This window comes from Oryzias melastigma, linkage group LG21, assembly GCF_002922805.2.
Source record: "Oryzias melastigma strain HK-1 linkage group LG21, ASM292280v2, whole genome shotgun sequence".
Taxonomy (NCBI): domain Eukaryota; kingdom Metazoa; phylum Chordata; class Actinopteri; order Beloniformes; family Adrianichthyidae; genus Oryzias; species Oryzias melastigma.
In genome coordinates this window covers 7245255-7265589 of record NC_050532.1, presented here as the reverse complement: position 1 = coordinate 7265589, position 20335 = coordinate 7245255, and the positions used below count along the sequence as shown (strand labels likewise).

The 20335-nt window shown below is 36.2% G+C and overlaps 2 protein-coding genes and 2 non-coding genes across 5 annotated transcripts in view; 3 read left to right on the top strand and 1 right to left on the bottom strand.

The window, feature by feature from the left end:
- The window catches only part of wdfy2 (WD repeat and FYVE domain containing 2), a 20435-nt gene extending 6275 nt beyond the window's left edge, over positions 1-14160 (top strand). The window contains exons 4-12 of one of the 2 annotated variants that reach the window (XM_036217537.1): positions 619-673; positions 2746-2899; positions 5423-5535; positions 7201-7327; positions 7666-7771; positions 9169-9270; positions 10158-10288; positions 10385-10532; positions 11783-14160. In XM_036217537.1, coding sequence (XP_036073430.1) covers positions 619-673; positions 2746-2899; positions 5423-5535; positions 7201-7327; positions 7666-7771; positions 9169-9270; positions 10158-10288; positions 10385-10520 — 924 coding nt within the window. In that variant the 3' untranslated portion in view covers positions 10521-10532; positions 11783-14160. The remainder of the gene's footprint in view (positions 1-618; positions 674-2745; positions 2900-5422; positions 5536-7200; positions 7328-7665; positions 7772-9168; positions 9271-10157; positions 10289-10384; positions 10533-11782) is intronic. The other variant, XM_024286110.2, reaches the window with a different exon arrangement.
- Positions 14161-14420: 260 nt separating this feature from the next.
- On the bottom strand, positions 14421-18339 carry dhrs12 (dehydrogenase/reductase (SDR family) member 12). Its single transcript, XM_024286111.2, has 10 exons — positions 18130-18339; positions 17348-17481; positions 17130-17212; positions 16588-16680; positions 16424-16505; positions 16179-16240; positions 15984-16088; positions 15818-15908; positions 15172-15309; positions 14421-14746 (listed from the first exon to the last, which is right to left on the bottom strand). The coding sequence occupies exons 1-10, from the start codon at positions 18183-18185 to the stop codon at positions 14634-14636; spliced, it is 957 nt and encodes a 318-aa protein (XP_024141879.1). The 5' UTR covers positions 18186-18339; the 3' UTR covers positions 14421-14633.
- A 209-nt stretch (positions 18340-18548) lies between these two features.
- trnal-caa lies at positions 18549-18657 on the top strand. The gene is made up of 2 exons: positions 18549-18586; positions 18612-18657. It is a non-coding gene; the product is annotated as a tRNA-Leu (tRNA).
- Positions 18658-18806: 149 nt separating this feature from the next.
- On the top strand, positions 18807-18919 carry trnal-caa. Its single transcript has 2 exons — positions 18807-18844; positions 18874-18919. It is a non-coding gene; the product is annotated as a tRNA-Leu (tRNA).
- The last annotated feature ends 1416 nt before the right edge of the window (positions 18920-20335 follow it).

The following is a 20335-nucleotide window of genomic DNA, read 5'->3' as shown; positions in this document are numbered from 1 at the left end:
TTGCATACTGCAATCAAACTAATTAGAAATTAATGTGTTCCAAGCAGGGAAATTCAGCCGTCTCACAGAAAAGCTTCCGTAATGTTGAATAAAGATACCCAGGCTGTATTGTTTGCTTTGAGCGATCACAAACAAGTGTGACATAAAACAGAGAGCGGTCCGCTCTGATCCTCGATGCAGGATTTGAATCTGCCAAAAGTCTGTTTTTCTGTTTAAAGTTCACTGTGGACTAAGTTTGTTTTGGAACAAAACGGTACAACTCACAGTCAGTATTTATTGGACGAGTCGGTTATAGATTTTGATCAGAGAGCAACCACAAAGCATTAAGTTCTCCCAGATATGTTAATAAGGCTGGAGGCTGCAGAGAGGATAAGTGGATTAGGAGTTCCTAATTTGTTTACTGAAAAAGTACGTTTTAGTTTTATTGATACGATTTTGTTTGATTTGTTTATGCCAATGAAGTTGACATTTTGAATGAAACTTTACGTATAAAAGTAACTTTGACAGTTGCTCTGAACATGTTTGGTTGAACATTTATCTGTCAGCATTTTAACACAACAACAAAACAATGACTGGGTTGATTTCAGCATGATCACTTATCTACTTCCTGTTTTCTAGGAGTTCTCCCTTTCAGAAGACTACAACAAGATGACCCCGGCTCTCACATACAGTGGTGAGGCAGGAAATGTTTGTGTCTGCTGCTTATCAGAGCCAGTAAATGTCACACATTTTTGGAAATGAACCAAGGAGCACTGAAAAATGTCAAATGAGCTTCAGTTCGGTCTAAAAATTAACCTGCTTCAGGGCACTTTATATGCAAATGGGTGTTTGAAAATGTTTTCCAGAGTATCGAGCTTTCTTGAATTAGTTTTGTTGTGTTATTATTGCTACTATTCTTTATATATTGGCTTTCCAGTGACAGTCGGACTAACTTTTTCTTTCAGACCTCAAAACTTACAAAAAATGTCTTTACCACAAAGTTGCAGCAAAGCTTTCAGGCTTTTGGTGGGGGTTAATTTACAGTATTTTTTTTTTTTTTTTGCTTTATTCTGTTGTAACAAAATACTTTAAGATATAGTAGCATCCCCTTTAGTCTCTATGTTGAAAAAATGAAGTAGAGGTTAAGTAGATTACTTGAGTTCTATAAATATTGTATGTTTATGCACATGATGAAGTATAGATGACTGATTCATAATACCACATTTGATTTATAGGTGTTTTCATTGTATTTTTGAATTCTACTTTAACTTAAAATGTTGATTTTATTTTTTTCATTTGAAGAAATTACACCAAAAATTCAAGTTGATCTTGTAAAATTAAAGCAGTTTTCATTAGTTTGCTTAAATCATTATTAATCTGGTTGTTTTGTGTTACCTAAAATCTATTTCAGAACTTACCCGTACACAGATTTATTAGTTCTAAAGCAGAGGTCTGCAACCAAGAGAGTTATTGGGTTTATTTCTGTCTCACAATGACCCAATAGAAGTCTCCCTTCACCTTTTAGAAAATAAAGACACTGATTTGTATTTTGTTGCTATTATGATTAACTATTGTTGTTTTTCACATTGAGAAAAAAAGCATTTTTAGATTAATGAAATCATTTATAACTTTTGACAAAGCTTTCCTTTCAAAATAAAATACACCTTGTGTCACATAGGATCATCTCAATGCTGTAAGTGTTATAGTGGGTAAGGAAAAAAAAAGTTTGTTTTACCATTTGGGGTTTATCTATCCCAGAAATGTGTAAATTCTCTGAACAAAAATTAAATCAGAGCTAATTAAGTTACCCTTACTGTAGTTTTGGACCATAACTTAAAATTATTGAATAAAAAAAAAAAAGATAATTTGTTTTCTGAATTCCAGTTGGCTGTCTGTGGAACGAACACGCTGCTGAAAAGTTGGTCAAAATGTTTTAGCTCAACTTTTGGAAACTATCAAGCTTGGAGCATTATGGGTACTGTAGTCAGGAGCTTCGGGGAGTGTGCATACAGTTCTTCAACTGTTTGTGAAGGAGTTTGAATAAAGGTTGAGTTACTTTTTTATTTACTAATTCCTTACTTTTTACTTTACAGTTTTTAAGATGAAAAACTTTGTTTTCTTGAACCACAATGTAGAGGCACATGTGACTCTGGAGCCTCTGGTTGCAGACTTCTGTTCTAGAGCAAAGAAAAGGACTAACTAACCCTTCCAATAACCACTGGGTTCTAAGTTCATCTTGTATAATAAAGACTTTTTGTTGTTTTGCTGAGTGCATTCTCATCCAAAAGAATATCCGGCATACCAAACTTATCACTAGCACATTTGGAGTTTTAAGCTCTCAGAACAAGCTGTGACTAGTGAATGGAAATATCACTCATCCAAGCAGCAGCGTTTGTTTTGAGGAGTTTCAAATAAGTGGCTGGGAGGAGGTATGGAAATGTGCCACAACACGACTAAAAGCAGCCATAGACATAATGCTGCTTATAAATACTTTTTGTACAGCTCAGGTACTGTTGAAACTAAAACAGAGAAGCAATATGCATTCAAACTAACAATGAGAGTCCTTAACATGGAATAATATTAGCTGACATTTTTCATTTAGTTGTTATTTTCTCAGAATCTGTCTTAAAGAATGAACCGTAAAACATTCTCATCTCAAAACAATCCTGCCAAATAATAGCTTTCTTCTATAAATACCTCCAGTTCTGTAACTGAAGGGAAACACAAACATGAACTAGACTGTTGTGTGTTTTTTTGTGTGTCCAGACCATCAAGGAACCAGGATGACGGTGGTGCTCTTTGTGTTGGAGGTGGAGTGGCTGCTGAGCACTAGACAGGACAAAAACTTAACCTGGCACTGTTCAGAGAGCGGCCAGCTGCTGGGGACGTATAACACAACCGCATGTGTGTCAGGACTGCAGTATCCTTTAAAAGTCACCTTTCCACTCGTTCTGTTGTCGATTTCTCTTTCTTACTTCCAAGTTCTTCACACCACAAAGGAATGAGTGTTTATTGTCTGAAGTGTTAAAGGTTTTTCTGATTTTTCGATTCTTTAAAAAAAAAGGTTTTGTGAGAGCTTGGGCTATTTTTGGGCTACATGAGAAATTAGCCTGCAGAAAGTTTGTGCTAATGAGAAAAACTAACAACAGGGATCAGTCATGCTGTTGTCTAGGAAACAGTATGTGCATCTTTTTGTAATGAGCAGATGAAAGGCTGGGAGAGCTCTACAGTGACCCTGGTCCATACCAACGAGCCTACCGCCAGGTCATCAGAGTGTCGAGGTGCTGCTGGCCTGGGAATTTTTTTAGGAGTTTTTATCATATGTCTGGGACTTGTTTAAAAATCATATATGCAGAGTTTAAAAAAATCTTTTGATTTACAACCCTTTTTATGACAGCTGGTTTTGGAATAATGAAGCAATGTGTGCATATAAATCTTGTATTTACGTAAATTTGCAGTTAGTATCTAGACTAGAGGTAATAACAAATGACTTAAAATAAGATTTTAGTCAGATTAAAACATTACAGCAATAACTTTCCACACATTGTTTCAATCCAAATGTTCAATTAGTTGTCTTAATTTGAAAACATTTTTCAAATCACGTTACTTTAGGTCAGGGGTTTCAAACTCATTTTGGTTCAGGGGCCGCGTTCAACTCGTCTGATCTCAAGTGGGCCGGACCATTAACATAATAGCAAAACAACCTATGGTCGACTTGTTTTCTGTTGCTTTGTTATTGTTTTGTTTTTTCTCAGTTGAAAAAAATGCCTCAAACAACCTACTAGCCTTATCACATATTAGTGCACATTTTTTTAAAGAGGCCAATGGATTTCAAATGAAAGGGAATTCACTTTTTTTTAATTGTTTATTTATTTTTATACACACTGAATATTTTACATTTGACATTGAGGCAATCCTGATAGTAAACTCAAGAGGGGGCTGTAGAAAAAAATAAAAACCCTACCTAAAATATAAATGCGCAAATCAGTAAAAAAATTAAACTAAATTAAACATTTGTGATTGTGAACATAACATTTTGGAGTTTATCTCCCTTTCTCTCTTGAAACATGGCATTGTTTGGCTTTCACTAGGCCGTCAATATCAACATTCAAATCCTGTGTGACAAAAAAGTTCACAATGTCATTGCCAGTGTGCAAAATACAAAGAAATGTCCAAAAATCTTTTCATGCCTTGGCTGCTTTTCCTGTACACCCCCTAGTGGCGGATTTGCGCATTGCGGTCATTTCTTTACAGAACCATAACTCGCCACAGGAATGGGCTGGAAACGTACTTTTTTTTTTCAACATCCTATACTTTATTCTCTTGATGACTGGGCTGGATTAAACCATCTGGCTGGCCGTATGCAGGCCATATGTTTGACAACCCTGCTTTAGGTTGAAATGATGACTGTTGAAGGTATGATGGATGTTGTGTTAAACAAGCTTTTACTGTTAAAACATGTCGCAGTGGAATGCTCTGTAAAACTGACAAAAAGTCAGATGGAAATACTTCAAAACACAACTAGGTTTAAATTTGTTTGTCCCGTGTTGAATTATGGGATTCAATTTGTTTAAAAACTGTATATGGAGAACTGGATAGAGCAAGCAACCGATAGAAAACAGCATACTTCCGGTTCCAACCAAAGTCAATTCAGTTGCTATTTTTCCGTGATATGTCCTAAATTAAATTTCTATCGAACTTTTGCCGCTCTGCAGAAACTATGTCCTAGAAAACAACACCTTTTTTTTTTTTTTTTTTTTTTTTGCAAAAACAGTTAACTCATAAACTGTTTTATATGTTCATCTTAAGAAAAATTTGATGCAATTTATAATTCTTTAACAGTCTAATTGCAATTTATTAAATTGTGAATGCAAACCACAACTGTTGATTTGGTAATATTCAAGGAATGTCTTTATAATGTTTTACTTCACTATCTTGGTTTAAAATATTTAAAGGGTTTCAATGGACTGAAAAGAGACATTGATTTAGGAAGAGATTCACATTTGTAGATCTTAAGTTCTTGAATTTATCACAATTTGCTGGTTTTCATGGGTTGTTAGGACAAACTTCTCATACTGTCAAATATACTGTATATATATTTTTCATGCAGGTATTTTGTTTGTGTGGTTATCTTGTATCTTCCTCGGTGTGAACATGTTCTGATTTTGGTGTGTAGTGACTTAACCAGGTCAGAGGAGAACTCTGACAGCAGGCCGTAAACAAGCTGAGAGCCATTCTCTGACACTGTAATTATGCTGTGGCTCCTATAAAAATCTGTCACTTTGATTTTCAGCAGTTCTACACCTTTAAATCTGATCAGTGTTGAGTTTTCCTGATTTTTACTGAATATTCTCATGTTTTAGTGGTTTCAACAACAGCTAAGGATCTGAGTTGATACAGCAGGTTGTGTGTTTCCTTTTTTTTTACCTTAATTCCTAACAAGGTTTGACGTTGAGACCAGGCACGCCTTTGTAGGTGACCAGTCTGGTCAGGTGACCATCCTAAAGCTGGAGCAGGACAGATGCAGCCTAGTTACCACCTTCAAAGGACACACAGGTACCGGTACACACATTTGGATCACATTTGAGCCAACTTTTTTGTATTGTAAGACTAAACTTACTTTGCTTTTAGCTAAAAAAAAAACATTTTCACAGTACAGCAATAATTTTTATGTTATTTTAGCTTTTATTCTGGTGTTTGGTTTTAAGTCTTTTAATTTTATGGGTTTTTTTTCTTTAGAATTTATAGAAACATTTAAAGAATTCTTCATTAAAAGCCAGCCAAGAATTGAAAATTACCCTATTTGAGAACTACTAAATGTCAGCTGCTTTGGGGAATTTCTTTTCGAGTTTTTCATAATCATGTATATTATAGCCACAAGTGTTGACCAGCAGTTGCTTTTTATTCACTGAATAGTGGGGGGGGGGAGTACCCCTGCTGCGATTAGCTGAGCTCTGGCAGGGTGCAGATGTGTAAACCCAGCTCAGAAAGGGTGTAACAGCTGTAAATCTGCAGTCATTTAGATTAGAATGTTCCACACCATCTTTCACAGCTGTCTTCGTGAAACCCTTTTCAGTAAATAAGCAATGAAAAATCTGTTTTGCAGCTTGGTTTCTGGAGTTAAAGCATTAAAATCATAATTGAATGTAGATGAAAGAAGAGCTGACATCAGCAGCTTTGAATCATTTAAAGGTTGTTGCTTGTTAAGAAAAGTAGGATTTTTATTTTACTCCAGAAATTACTGAACAAGCTCATAAATAGCTCCAGCCTTAGATTTCTTTTAAGATAGAGAATTTGATCTGCACAAACCAAATCATTTCTAAGAAGCAGAGCTGAAACATATCTTCTCACACTTGACTCAGCCTGCTGATTTTCTGTGTCTGGACTGTGACTGTTTGTTAACCATTTCAAACTCAGAACCCTCTAAAATTATAGTGTTTTTCTGGAAATAGGCGTAGTTTTCTGCAAAACCTTTTCACTCCTCACCCCCCAAAGACGCTCAAAATGTACTTTAAAGAACCACTCCAATGAAAACAGTGTTTTAACATGTTTTTGTGTCCTTTTTCTTACAATAGACGACATATGTCGGGAAAATTTAGCTCAAAATTGTTTTTCTGAGTATTTCTTTATACAAATTGTAATGAATTAGACAAAAAAAATCCCATTTGGAAAACAGCACATTTGTGACTTAGAAGCTACTACGACAAGCCACAAGCTCCCTACTCCGCTCCTTTCTCATACATCCACCTGTTGACAACTAGATTCATGCATGTCTTTGTTTCTAAACTATATGGCTGAATAGCTCCAATATTGCTCGCCATTTTTGTTGGGCTGGTAATGATAGGTGGGGGTTGTGAGAGGCTGTAAACTAGCAGGAGAGCACATAAACAGATGGTTGATGGGAAATGGGGGCGGGGTAACTGCACCAACAGTCCCACCCACAACTCAGGGGTGAGATTCTAATGAATGTATGCTGCTCTGCAGAAACAACGTCCTAGACTTTGGCTAAAAACAGCATAATGCTGATTAAGAGATCACTGGGAGTGGTTTTACAATTGATAATAAGATGATCGGAGTGGGTCTTTCAACAATGTTTTATACTAAATTCAGTGCACTTTGCACTAATCATTTGAATGCAAGTCTACCATGTTGCTGAAGGCTTTAAGGAAACACGTTCAAAGGTCACAAACAAGTTTCTTGCTTTGCTGTGCTTTTCTGCAGGGAATATCACAGCACTATGTTGGGATCCCATCCACAGGATGCTGTTCTCAGGCAGCACAGACCAGTCGATCATCATGTGGGACATTGGAGGACGAACAGGCACTGCTATTGAGCTGCAAGGGCACAAGTAAGAATGACAAAAATTTTTTCATTGCCCTTGATTTATGTGGATGAACTGGCTCTAAGTGTCCATTCTATTACTGAGATTGACCAGGTGTCATTTTTGTGTTGAATAAGTTGGAATAGTTATTTTTACTTCTGCTCACACATAGTGATTTATTAACATTAGTACTGTTCATTCTTTTAGCTTGGAGATCCAAAAGTTCACGTAAAAATATCAACAAATTGAATACTACATTAAAAACTGATAAAAATTAAAAGTTAGAGAGTTTTTTTGGGGGGCTACAAAGATACCAGGCTTCTTGTTGGTGGATAAAATCCTTTGTTTGTGTGTTTCCCCTTCAGGGACAAAATTCAGGGCTTGTGCTATGCTTCACTCACTCATCACCTCATCTCCTGCAGCTCAGATGGGAGGATCGTCATCTGGGACATGAATGTGACACGAGAAGAGGTGAGAGTGGGCAAAGAAGTCATCAGATTGAGTGCTGACTAACATCAGCCTGACTCACAAACACAGGCTGTCAAGTGTCCCAAGGTGTGAAAAAGATCTGACAATGCATGGGTTTAAGCAGAGAAGCAATTCCAGATTTGTAGAATCTTAAATGTTTCTATACATGGAGCATAAATCCAAGAAAGGTTAATGTGAGTAGTAGAGATGTGTATGATAAAAAAAAATTATCCATGTCTCAGATTTGATTCACCCATTTTTAACATTGTGTAACTGCATTATAAATAATTAAATATCAAAAACTTGGAAAATGTATTCAACACAGCAAATAGTCGTTTAATAAGAGTTTTTTTTTTTTACCATAACGTTTAAAAAACTAGCTAAAACTTTTTCCGCCAAAACTGTTTTTGAGATTTCATGGAAGAAGCCATTTTGAAATGAACAGGAAACACTCATCTACTGCCCCTAGTGGGATGATAATGAATTACAGGACAGAAAACATGAAATAAAATGTATTCAATGAGTTTGAAAGGAAAGTGTGGATCATGCTAATGAGATATGGGTCTCAGAAATGCATGTATCAAAGAATGGTTATACAGGTAAAATAATAAGAATTCCACTGAGTCGATAAAACCACATTTTTGTTTATAAAATTAAATAACTAACATTTAATATGTAAACTGAAAATGTAAATTTGCGTAGAAAATAAAAAAAAAATCTGAAATTCCTTCTTAAAAAATAAGCTAAAAGAAGAGCTCATCACTAGCAGCGTATGGATCCTGAGGTCATGATAGAATACTCCAGACACCATTCCTTGCAGTACTGTCCAAGGGCGTCTCTCCACGCCTTGTGTTTGATTTACGCTTGAATGGAAACCAAACATCCTCAGTTATTGATAGAAATGTACAATTTACATCTGAACCTGCTGATTTTTCCCTATTGTGTGGATAGACTAATTTAAAAATGAATTTATCCTCAGACACTCCTCAGTTTTCTGCCACCAAGTCTAATTTAAAACCGGAAAAAAAAGTTAATATGGGAACTTTACTTAGTTTTTACCTGTACTTTAAACAAACATGTAAAAACACTAGCTTTACCCTTCAAACACTGGATTGCACCTCACCTTTTGTTGTTTAGAAAGTACTACTCACAGAACTTTTTTATAGCTTTGTATTTTTATGCACCACCTGCTGACAGCAATACTGCAGGTTTCACCTTCTTTGGCCATTTCAGGAGAAAAAGCATGAAAGCTTGTTGTTTTCCTGCCATCTTGTGGCTGAAGCAACACACAAGTCACAGTTGCCACAAATAAAAGGGATAGTTTATCTATGTTATATTTTTTTAACATTAGTTCAATGCATTACTAGAAAAAAGATATAAATCTTTTTGTGCATGGACAGACCCCTGAGTGGCTGGACAGTGATTCCTGTCAGAAATGTGAGAAGCCATTCTTCTGGAACTTCAAACAGATGTGGGACAGGAGGAGGATCGGCCTGCGACAGGTAATTGTATTACTAAGCCTAACCAGCAGTACCTAAGTAGTTAAACTAGCTAAAAAAATAGAGTAGTTTTACTGTTATAAATAAAAATAAAATCATGGTGTTTTGTACAGAGTCCCTAAAGGGACATAAAAGTAAAGAAATAGTCCTGTTTTTTTTGCACACCAGATAGGTTCTGGTGTTGAAACTATCTGGTGATATTAAGGTAATACTGACTAGTACTTCACACAAAGTATCAACTCATTTTTCTGTATAATATTTGAATAGTCCACTTCTGAAATATCATATCTGCTGTCCTATGTCAATGTTACACCTTTTAGGATATTTCAGAAGTGAATTACCCACACGTAGCATCCACCTGATTTCACCACAGAAACAGCGGTTCGCACATGAATTTAGAACTCGTTTCATGCTACTGTCTCAAATACAACTGCCACATCGCGATGGGAAGGGTTGGCAGAATCTTTTAGATTTCCTGCCGATTATTTTGAAAACCCCTGGCGGGGTAATGAATGTAGATGGACAGTCAGGGGTCAGGGATGACGCCAAATACCAAATCAGGTGAAATCAGGGCAACCACAGGGCCGTGACAGCCGGATCACTGGCCGACAGCAGCTCTGATTGGACGATGTGTCTTAATAGGCAAAATAAAACTCATGTAGGGTCATTTTCAAGTAATTTACTCTTATAAGGTCTCCTGTGCGCACATTACCTTTTAATTTCTGGTGCTCATCCCATACTTTCTTCTGCACACGACAAACCACTACCGATTTTGATTTATTTCTATGTTCCTTTAGGGGCTCCATACTTTTGTGACAGTTTGTTTTTTCTAAAACACCCTTTTTTGCCACGTGCTTCATTGGTATTGATTTTTTTTTTTTTTTTTGCAGCACCACTGCAGGAAGTGTGGTGAAGCAGTGTGTGCCAAGTGTTCGTCCAAAAGCTCCCCCATCCCCCTCATGGGCTTTGAGTTTCCGGTGCGCGTGTGCAACACCTGTCATGAGTCCATCCCCGAGAAGGAGTGAGTAACCGTCAGCCGCTGTACAATGACTCTTTGTGCTCCTGGCGCTCTTGGTGCTGACACACTGAAAACCTCTGGTCCCTCCGTGTCTTCCAGCCGAGCGTCCACGACCAGCTTTCACAACAGCGAGCACAACATTGTTCACATGCACTACGAGCCCACTATTGGAACCCTGCTTACCTCTGGCACTGACAAGGTTATCAAGGTCTGGATGATCCCTCGTTTTCAATGAGCTCTCAGAGAAGTATGGCAGAACAATAACTTACTGTACAAGAGTTCAGACTGTAGGAAAGTCTTAAACTCTTTCAAGAAGATTCTGTTCTTAGTTTGTACTGAATATTAGTGGAGAGGCCACTAATATAAAGTTTTCAAATTTTACACTTATTCACAAACAGGAATTTCCTGCTCAAACAAGCAAAAAAACATTTACGGCAATTAAGTTTGCATAAAGGATGTGTTCAGTTTGTCCTTATAAATGGACGTTTCCATCATGTGTATTTCACCTATGAAAACTTAAACTCACCCCAGATCCTCCGGTCCTTGTGGTCCAACTCCTACATAGACATCTTCAATTGCTAACAAGAAAAATGAGGAACTACAAACACTACAAGGTTCATATTGGACCATTCCTAAATCTATTACACAACAAATTAGCTCGGGTTCATGTAAAAACCAAAAAAGAGTTGATAAGAAGTTGCCTTTCTACAGAAGTAACATTTGGTTAGAATCCAGAAAGAACTGAAACGTAAACTAATTTACTGCTTATTTACCCAGTAATTTGAAATTTACCAGGATGGATGTGAATCTACACACCACTGACTGTATATGAGAACTGGAGTGAGTGACTCCTCCCCCCTGGCGTGCCAAATAGGAGATATCTGGTGGCTCCAAGAATCCAAAATGCCATAGACTTCTATTGAGATATAAACAGCTATTACTCACTCATTCTATGCCAGAATAACTAATCTTGTTCTTGTGCCTTTTACTAACATGTTCTCGAAAATCCAAATCCAATTAGTTTTTCATTATAATTTTTTTCTGTAGTACAAGTAACTCAAGTCATAAACTGACCGATCAGATGCCTCTAGTCTCACGTTGAACGTTCAAAGCGTTTCTGTCCGGTAAATTCACCTAGACACTGGGGAGAAACAGACACTACTACCTCCACAAAGAAAGTGGGTGGACGGAGCTGGCAGCATAGACTCCTTCAGGAAGGGGCTGTTCCCCACTTTGTGATGTCACTATGTGATGACCGGCTCATTTAATGTGAATTTGGAGTTGATTTTGCATGATATAGACCCTTAAAAACAGTCTTGAGTACATAAGAGAAAACAGAAAACATTTTCAGAGAAAGTTTAATCTCACATCAAAAATGTTCATCTTCCCCTCTTGAACAAATGTAACGAGTTGTAGCTTGATTTGGTTTGATGCATGTAGCTTCAATATGTGATTATCCAAACAAACTGAGGATGTTTTGTTTTGTTTCTTTTGCAGATATGGGAAATGAATCCAGTCCTCAAATTTCCAGAAGATAAACAGTTGGAAAGACACTCAGACAATTAATGGTGGTTTTATAGCTCCCAAAGCTCCTGGTGGAGGAAAGCCTCTCAGGCATCACCAGAATCATCGGGATGGTTCTTAAACTATTTAACAGCGACTCTCGCACCTTCATAGTAGTTCTGCAGTATGCTGCAGGCCAGCAAACCCTGAGAAGAAAACAGGCCGTCCTCAGTAAAAAGGTACCGAAAACTTGCGTGAAGAAAAAACAATGTTCACAGATCTCTTTGTACTCTGAGATGCTTCGAGAATTTACACTGTATGCGTCAAATTTAACTAATTAAATTATGCTTAGTTTGAATCAAGAAATAGTTTAAAACAAGCAACTAAAGCCTTTCTTCTTTCCATTTAATGTAATGTTTCTAGCTAGAGTTTTCTACATTCTAAACTGGATCAGTTCTCACTGGAAACACTGAAGAAGATGGTAGATTGGAGAAGTTTGATCCATCAGATTCACATTTCTATCCATTATTCTGCAGCAGCAGTTCAGGGTTGTAGGTTGGAAAGTTGACCAGTGTTGCCCCCTGCTGGCAATAAACCTGAAAAGCTACAGACACACCAGATATGTTCAATTTAGCCCATGGTGTTCACTAAGGGTGTGAATTGACAAGAGTGCGGTGATACGATACTTATCGCGATACACATGATACAATATGTATTCCGATACATCCAAGACATTACCAGACAATATTTCACTATTTTTTTAAATTATAACTTAAGAATAATTAAAATAAGGATACATTTTTCAAAAAATTAAACTGTAAAAACATGTTATTTAATGATCAGGACATTAAGCAACTGTATCTCATGAACAAGTTGCTTTTACCCCAGCAAACTCATTGCTTTTTCCCTTTGATAATTTAGGAAATACTTAGGTGAAAAACAAAAGTAAGATTTAACTCAATGTTTTCTTTCAAATATTTAATTAAATATCGCCTTGGCAGTATTTTAAATCGATACAAGTATCGCCAAATAAAGTATCACGATATTTTACTGAATCGATATTTTCCTACACCCCTAGTGTTCGCTCTGGACAAGCAGAAATGCGGTTCTTCTTTTTTTCTTTTGCTACTTTTTACTACACACAGTTGGAAGAGGTGCTCAAACTGCAAATATTCATTTCTCCTCCGTGATCAGTTTGCAAACAGTTGGCACTTCTGTTACTTAAAGAGGATGCCCTCAAAGTTTGACCTGGTTTAACTTGCAACATGCATTTAATGGAGCCTGAAAACGGTCTTAAAAATGTGCGTAGCTATGCTTGAATACAAGAATTTTCAATGCGGAAGCCTGAAATGCATGTTTACCTTCTAATGATTAAAATTTTCAGAGAGTGTGTGGCTCTTTCTGATGACCTCTTCATTGAAGTGTATCAATAAAGTATATTAATGAGTGCCAGGAATATTTCTAGGCTTTAAGATGTGATAAAACGGCACATATTGCAATTGAAGTTCGACACAAATGTCCATTTTCCTTGCATACCGTATTTTGCGTTTACTGAGTTTGTCAGCAGAAGTGCAATTTTTATTGTTAAATTGATTGGTTCTGTTTTTAATGATATATCAAGCTAATAAAGGTGGTCATTTCAACATTATTTATAAATAAGATTTATTTTAAATACTGAGTAATTATTCATAAAACGTAATTTTGTGAAACTTTTCTCCATGTCATGATCCATATGTTCAATACCCACAGAATTCAAAACATATGTTTTCCTGAAGATTTTTTGGGGGACTTTATTGAAATATTTGTTATCAGGATGGTTCAGTTTTCCAGGCCGTAAGGAATAAGTGTACAAACTAAAATAATCTTATTACTGTTAATCTTAATAATATTGTCAAAATACATTTGTTTCCACACTGATTTTATGGTAAATCTATTATGATTTTCTAATGTGAGGAAGAGACTTTTATTCAGAACCACATTTGTGTTTTTATGGTCAAATATTCCAACTTTAATGGTCTTAAATCTCTCTCTATTCCAAAGATGACCAATTTATATTTTTTGAATAAGCTCATCTTAAACATACAGACTTTACCTGTCTGAAATGGCCTGTTTACTAGAAATATTTCTTTTAAAATGAACTGGATCGTTGTTGCTGTGATTGTTGAAAGAACTGTTGAAAGGAAGTGAATGAGTGAAAGAAAAAAACTGCATTAAAAAGCATGTATGATCTGTGAAAAAAATGGTTATATATATTTTTACTTTCTACATTTAATATACATTGAAGGTCAGTGGCCTCTGTTGCCGAGAGCAGCCATTATTAGTATCCATTAATGTAACTGTGTGAATAAATGACTTTTGGACTGTACCACCCATCTGTGTATGGTTCTTGTGACTTTTTTCTTTTGTTACTTGCTTGACGACAGCTGCTGCCAAAAATGAGGTTCAGCAGCTAAAAATGCAGGTAGTTGTTTTATTGAATTAATCTTGTGACACCTAAAAATGTTCTGAAAAATACCAATAAATTGTTAGTAAATTCTGCCATTTAATTGTTTTTTTTCATTTTACAAAATAAAAAGTAGACACATTTAGTTTTTAGTGTTGATACAGACAAAAAATATGCCCAAAGGCTTAATTATTTTTAGATGATTAGTGTATTTAATGTTTCCTTCAGATAGAAATTAAATAAAATTTAGAAAAAAATAAATTTATTACACAATAATAACATTTTATATACTGTAGCTTGCTGTCGAGGTTTCAGTCACATTATGTTGCTGAAAAAAATGTAAGATAATGTAAACATATATAGATGATTGAGGAGTGTTTCATTACAACAGGAAGAAAGATTTCAAGGCTTGAACTTGAGGGCCATTTCCTGTAGTGCTGCCAGAAGCTTGTCCTCGTCCTGTGTGGAGGGGCGGGACCAGGCGAGGGGCAGATGTGTCGGCACGGGTTTGCGGTCTGAAAGTAAAGAGGTTTTGAACCGTATAAGCATCCTCCACCTTCAGTAACATAATACATTCTTAGTACTTCTCTGTTAGCAGGACTAGTCACAAACTAGTTAATACAATTCTATCTGATCAAAATTATTACTGCCAAATGTATGATTTGACCTCATTTATAATTGTTTAATTTGACAAACTGTTATAAACTGTAATAGCACATTTTAAATGAAGAGTAATGTCTTATCTGAACCCTTTAAAACTCTATAACTCATTTTCCAAATACCACTTCTGTAAAACTTCAAAACTAAAGAGATAATGTTCTTTAAGCTGAATTTATAACTACCTCAGATCCCCCAACAGTTTGCCCTCTACTGTGGTGCAACAACAGTTTTAGTTCCTGACCGATCCTCATTACTGTCGGGACTAAAAGTAGTTTCTGACCTTGGAAGAAGAGTCCACTTGGTTGTTTGATGGCGGCAGCAGAAACAGCGAGCCACACCACAGTGTCAGCGCCCATGGCCTCCGTCCTCAGCTTTGATTGCATCTTAGCATGAAACGAAGGCATGGAGGACTGGACCGCTACAAGGAGAACAAGTTTCATTTGCTGCCCAATGTACAAATTCTGATTTTAAAGCAACATTTTGCAAGAAAACTACACGAAAAAGCTATATATATATATATATATATACATTTATAGTCAGTATTAATGACTTCTGTTTAAACTAAAAAAAAAGATCAATCATGAGTGGAAATAAATTCAAGAATGTAAAAGATTCTATCTGTAGCACTAAATTTTAACTTTATATATCAAGTTAAGATCAAATAATTTAAGAGTTCTAGACTTTAAAACACTATAAATGTTTAAAATACATTTTGGAAATCTCTAATGTCACCTTTTTAAGAACTAAGAATCCTACAAACAAACATAAAAATAAGGATTTTCAGTGTAAATGATTAAGACTTGTGTATTAAGGGGGTGGCTTTTAGGCAATAAAATAAAGCCCCACAAACAGTGTGTTAAATGATGCCAGAATAGGGGAAAATAAGCTAAACTTGATCCAAACTTTTGCCATTTGTCAGGTGTTACCTGGTGTGTCGGCCCAACCAGGGTGCATGGAGGAGAAGTGGATGTCTTTGTGTTGAGCAGCCCATTTCTCCGTCAGAGTCACCTGCTGCCTCTGCCACACAAGCACAAGTTTAAAGTACAAACTCCCTAAAGTTTGCACATAGAACTCTGCTGAGCTGCATTATACTTTATTCTGAGCGTAAGCCATGGTGCCGTCAAACGTGCCCTTCTCAAACTGAAGGTCGTCCATGTTCAGCTTCTGAGTGAGCATGCCGCCGGATGACACCGTGATCTGGACAAACAAGAAAAGGAAAAAAAAAAAACAGCAGATGTTTGGTTTGTTCATCTCACATTTGATACATTCATTTGGAGATAAACTGACCACTCTTGGGTCCTCGACTTCCTTTAGTGAAGGAATGAGTGCTGTGGTGAGGATGTATGTTCCTAAAAGAAGCAAATATCTGATCAAAACACATTAAATACATTTTAAAGATCCACTTTGTTAAAAATTGTGTTATTAACATGTTGTTGTAGAGTACATAAATAAATAAAATTAAGCTTAAAATTGGATTTCTGAGCATTTCTTTATCCAAATTGTTGCATTTCTCATTCAGATTTTGTTCTCACCGAGGGTGTTAGTAGCAAAGTTTTTCTCTAAACCTTCGTCTGTAAGCTCCCTCTGGTTGACCATACACCCAGCATTATTGATCTACAAAACAGAAACCATCCTTAAATAAATACACAACTTTGTTATGAATCAGATACGAGATCATGAACATTTGAACACTAACCAGAACATGGATTTTGTTGTTCTGTGAGAAGTTCTGTGCAAACTCCCACACTTGTTTAGCACTGGACATGTCAACAATGTGAACATGAACATTCTGGAAACAGAAAATGCATTATTATTTATTTTGAATTCTAACATATACTGATTTATAGAGCTTGAGAAAATATATTTGCTCTGCGCCACAACTCTAAGGTGAATTTTTAATGAACCAGTGCTGCTCTGCAGAAACTATGTCCTTGAAAACAACAGTGGTTTTGAGATTTTGGCACAAAATTGCATAGTAGTTAAAAGACCTTCACAATAGATTAAAAGATAATCAGGGCAGGACTTCAAGGAATCAATAATTGGCTCTGAAGGCACAAAAAAAAAAACAGAAGACTGGATTTATTTTAGGCTAAACTAAGAATAAAAAACACTTAAAGAACTACTTGGATGGAGGGAATAATTGGTGACTTGATTCTAATCTTGAGAATCATAAATCTCAGCAGTTCCAGCTCAAATATGATTTTTTACCAATAGACAGAAATACACTTCACCCCTCACCTCATTTTTACTCCGCTCCACAATTTCATCTTTGGCAGCCTCTGCTCGTCCTTTATTTCGACACACCAAGTGCACAGTCCCCCCTGCACGCCCAAAACAAAACGGTCAGCAGTTAATCTATTGATACTGCCACATGACTGCATTGTCCAAAATCCTCCTCTGGCATGTTTGTTAAAAGGTGCAAACAAATAAAAGCTGCAAATGTTTCCAATACTAACCTCTGATGGCAATTTCCTGTGCTGCAGCTTTCCCGATCCCACTGTTTGCTCCTGTGACCATGAAGGACCTCCCACTCAGGTTAACATCCAGGTCACTGGGGACAAAATGCTTTGCTGCAGCTTCATAGCCACTCCTGTGAAAATGACAAAGAACGTTATAATGCAAACACAGAGGCGTATAATGAATGATTCACAGAGGTGGGGATGGGGCGCCTGCTCTCTGTGTCCAACTATCTCACAGCATGATTGAAGGTGTTGCTTAATATTCTGAATTTGTGGGAAATATAATGTGCTTTATACAGGTAAAGGTTAAACCCAGACAGACCCATGTTTTTTTGGTTTGTTTTTTTTATAATCCACAAAGACTACTTTGGCATCAAGATTCGTGACATGTGCATCTGTATTTAGAATTTTACAAATATATCATTTAAAATGTGCTATTTCTAAACTATTTTTTTTTTTACTAAAAACATTATTATTATTATTACTAAATCTATTTTTTTATATTTATTGAATCACAGCTCTTTTGGACAATATATTTTTTATTATAGTTTAAATTTCTAATTTTTACCAAAAGCATGAAACACAAATATTACAGACAGGTGTGCATAAGAATAAAAGTCATTTGAAGGTTGGTTTGCTAAACTTCTTTAACCTTGGGAGTTGTCTAAAGTCTGTTTATGTTACACAAGAATGCTCGTTAAATGTGACATGTTACGCAAAAGCAGAAAATCTACTAAAACATAATAGTACTACCCACTCACACAATACTCTCCACTTACTTCGTGTACTCTTGAAGTCCTTTCATGAACCAAACGGCGTTCCTGTAAATGGACATGTTGTGTTCTTTGCTCTCTGAGTTGAATGTAAAGGAAAAAACGAGGAAAATAATGTTACAATGTCCAGAAAAGAGCTTATAAACCTTTTTTTCGTTTCATAAGAGTGACTGGGGCGTGAGCGTAAAATCACGTGGGCGCTCACCGGAAGTACATTTCATAACACGGCTACAGCGCCCCTGGAGGACATCTTTTGTTTCTTGAAACAGTTTTACGTATCCGTATTTTCTTGATAACGTTGTTTTCTTGAATTAAAACTCAATAAAATAAATAAACTTACCAAACAAAAGGAAAATCGAGACCGACCACAATCTTCTATGCACTTATGTTTATATACTCGTGTGTCACGCAGCGTATCGCAAGTTGTCAGGATGGCCGAGTGGTCTAAGGCGCCAGACTCAAGGTTCATACCTTCCTACAAACGGGACTTCTGGTCTCCGAATGGAGGCGTGGGTTCGAATCCCACTTCTGACAATCCTTTTATTGTTGAAACAATAAAATACCCCTATTCAAATTCACACCATCGCATGCCGTTTTGTTTAAAGTTTAGAAATTCTCCCTTTTCCATCTGTGAAGACGACAAATAGTATTACCTTACCTTGTCTCGCTGTTTATCGCAAGTTGTCAGGATGGCCGAGCGGTCCAAGGCGCCAGACTCAAGGAATAAAATCCTTCCCATATGAAAGGGACTTCTGGTCTCCAAATGGAGGCGTGGGTTCGAATCCCACTTCTGACATGTATGGTTTTAATCAAAAATACTTAACCGTCTGTGCTACTCAAGGCAGTCGTTAAGAGGAAATTTGGCCAAAAAATGTCATTACATCGAAATGACATGTGTATTGTTTTCACAAGAATTCTAACAGTCATAAATGCAGTATTTTATTCACTCCACGAGGGAAAATGTATGTCAAAAGAAGTATATATTGAGTATATAAATAAATGAATTGCTTAAATTAAATATATCTACTTTAATTTTAACAATTATTATCTTTCCTATCATTTCAATGGTGGAAGACTGGAATACATTTGTTCGAGGTGAAGGTTTACTCTTCCGCCAGCAGAGGGCGCGTGAGACCTTCCATCAGTATGAACCAGATTGAAAATGAAATGAGTGAAAAAGTTAATAGTGTTTTAAAAACAATGGATCGGGAGGCCAACAGCAGGTGCTTTAAGCTCTAAAATGCATCTACATAGATAGATTTTAAAAAGAAAAGCAAACATTCATAGGACACTTGAAAAACAGAAAATGTTGCAACTATCAATGTAAAAAGGAAAATCTTCAATATGTCGTGAAGCTAATTATAATCTATTTATTTTAATTAAATAAATGCTGTACAGCCAGTTTTTAAAAAAGAAGTAATATCAGTGCAGTTTTCTTGTTATTATTACTCAACTACTCATATTAAATGCAATTTAGACAAAATCCAAAATCTAAATTTGTTATAGTTAAAAACAGCTACTGAATTAAGAAGCAGTACAGGTGGATGGAATTCCATATCTCGAGTTTCCACAAAGTGGCAGAGGAGAGAAATAACTGCAGTAAAAAACTTGTGATGAAAAGATTTAGCACCAGCCTATTTAGCACCAGCCTACCTTTAAACATGGTGACTGTCTGTAACTTGATTTTATCCCAATTTTTAACTTGGGAATAATTTTTCTCTCCAGATGTGATGCACAAGAAACACACACTTGGAAACAAAAAGTTCAGTTAAACCACATGATTAAAATTTAGACATACAAATCTAACAATCATAATTTCTGTGGGCAGCATGGCGGCTTAAATACAGCTTCATCCTGTGTAGGTCTGATTCTAGATTCTACTTCCTTTTGTAAAGGATCACAGAACTATAGAAAGATGATTGTTGTTTACTAATAATAATATAAAACAATATTTGTGTGTCTCCCAGAGGGAGCATGTACTGGTTAAGCAAAGGTCCAAGATACAAACCCTGAGGTATGCCACGATTTATGTCAACTTTAAAAGATTTGCTGCTAAATATGCTGGACTGTACTCTCACCCACTTATTTAGCTGTTAAGAAGGATTTCATGGTCTACAGCACAGTTGTCAAAATCCAGGCCTTGTGAGCTTCTGTCCTAGAAGTTTTCCAACTAACCTGCCATTATATCGTGCCAGTGTCACAATGATTTAAA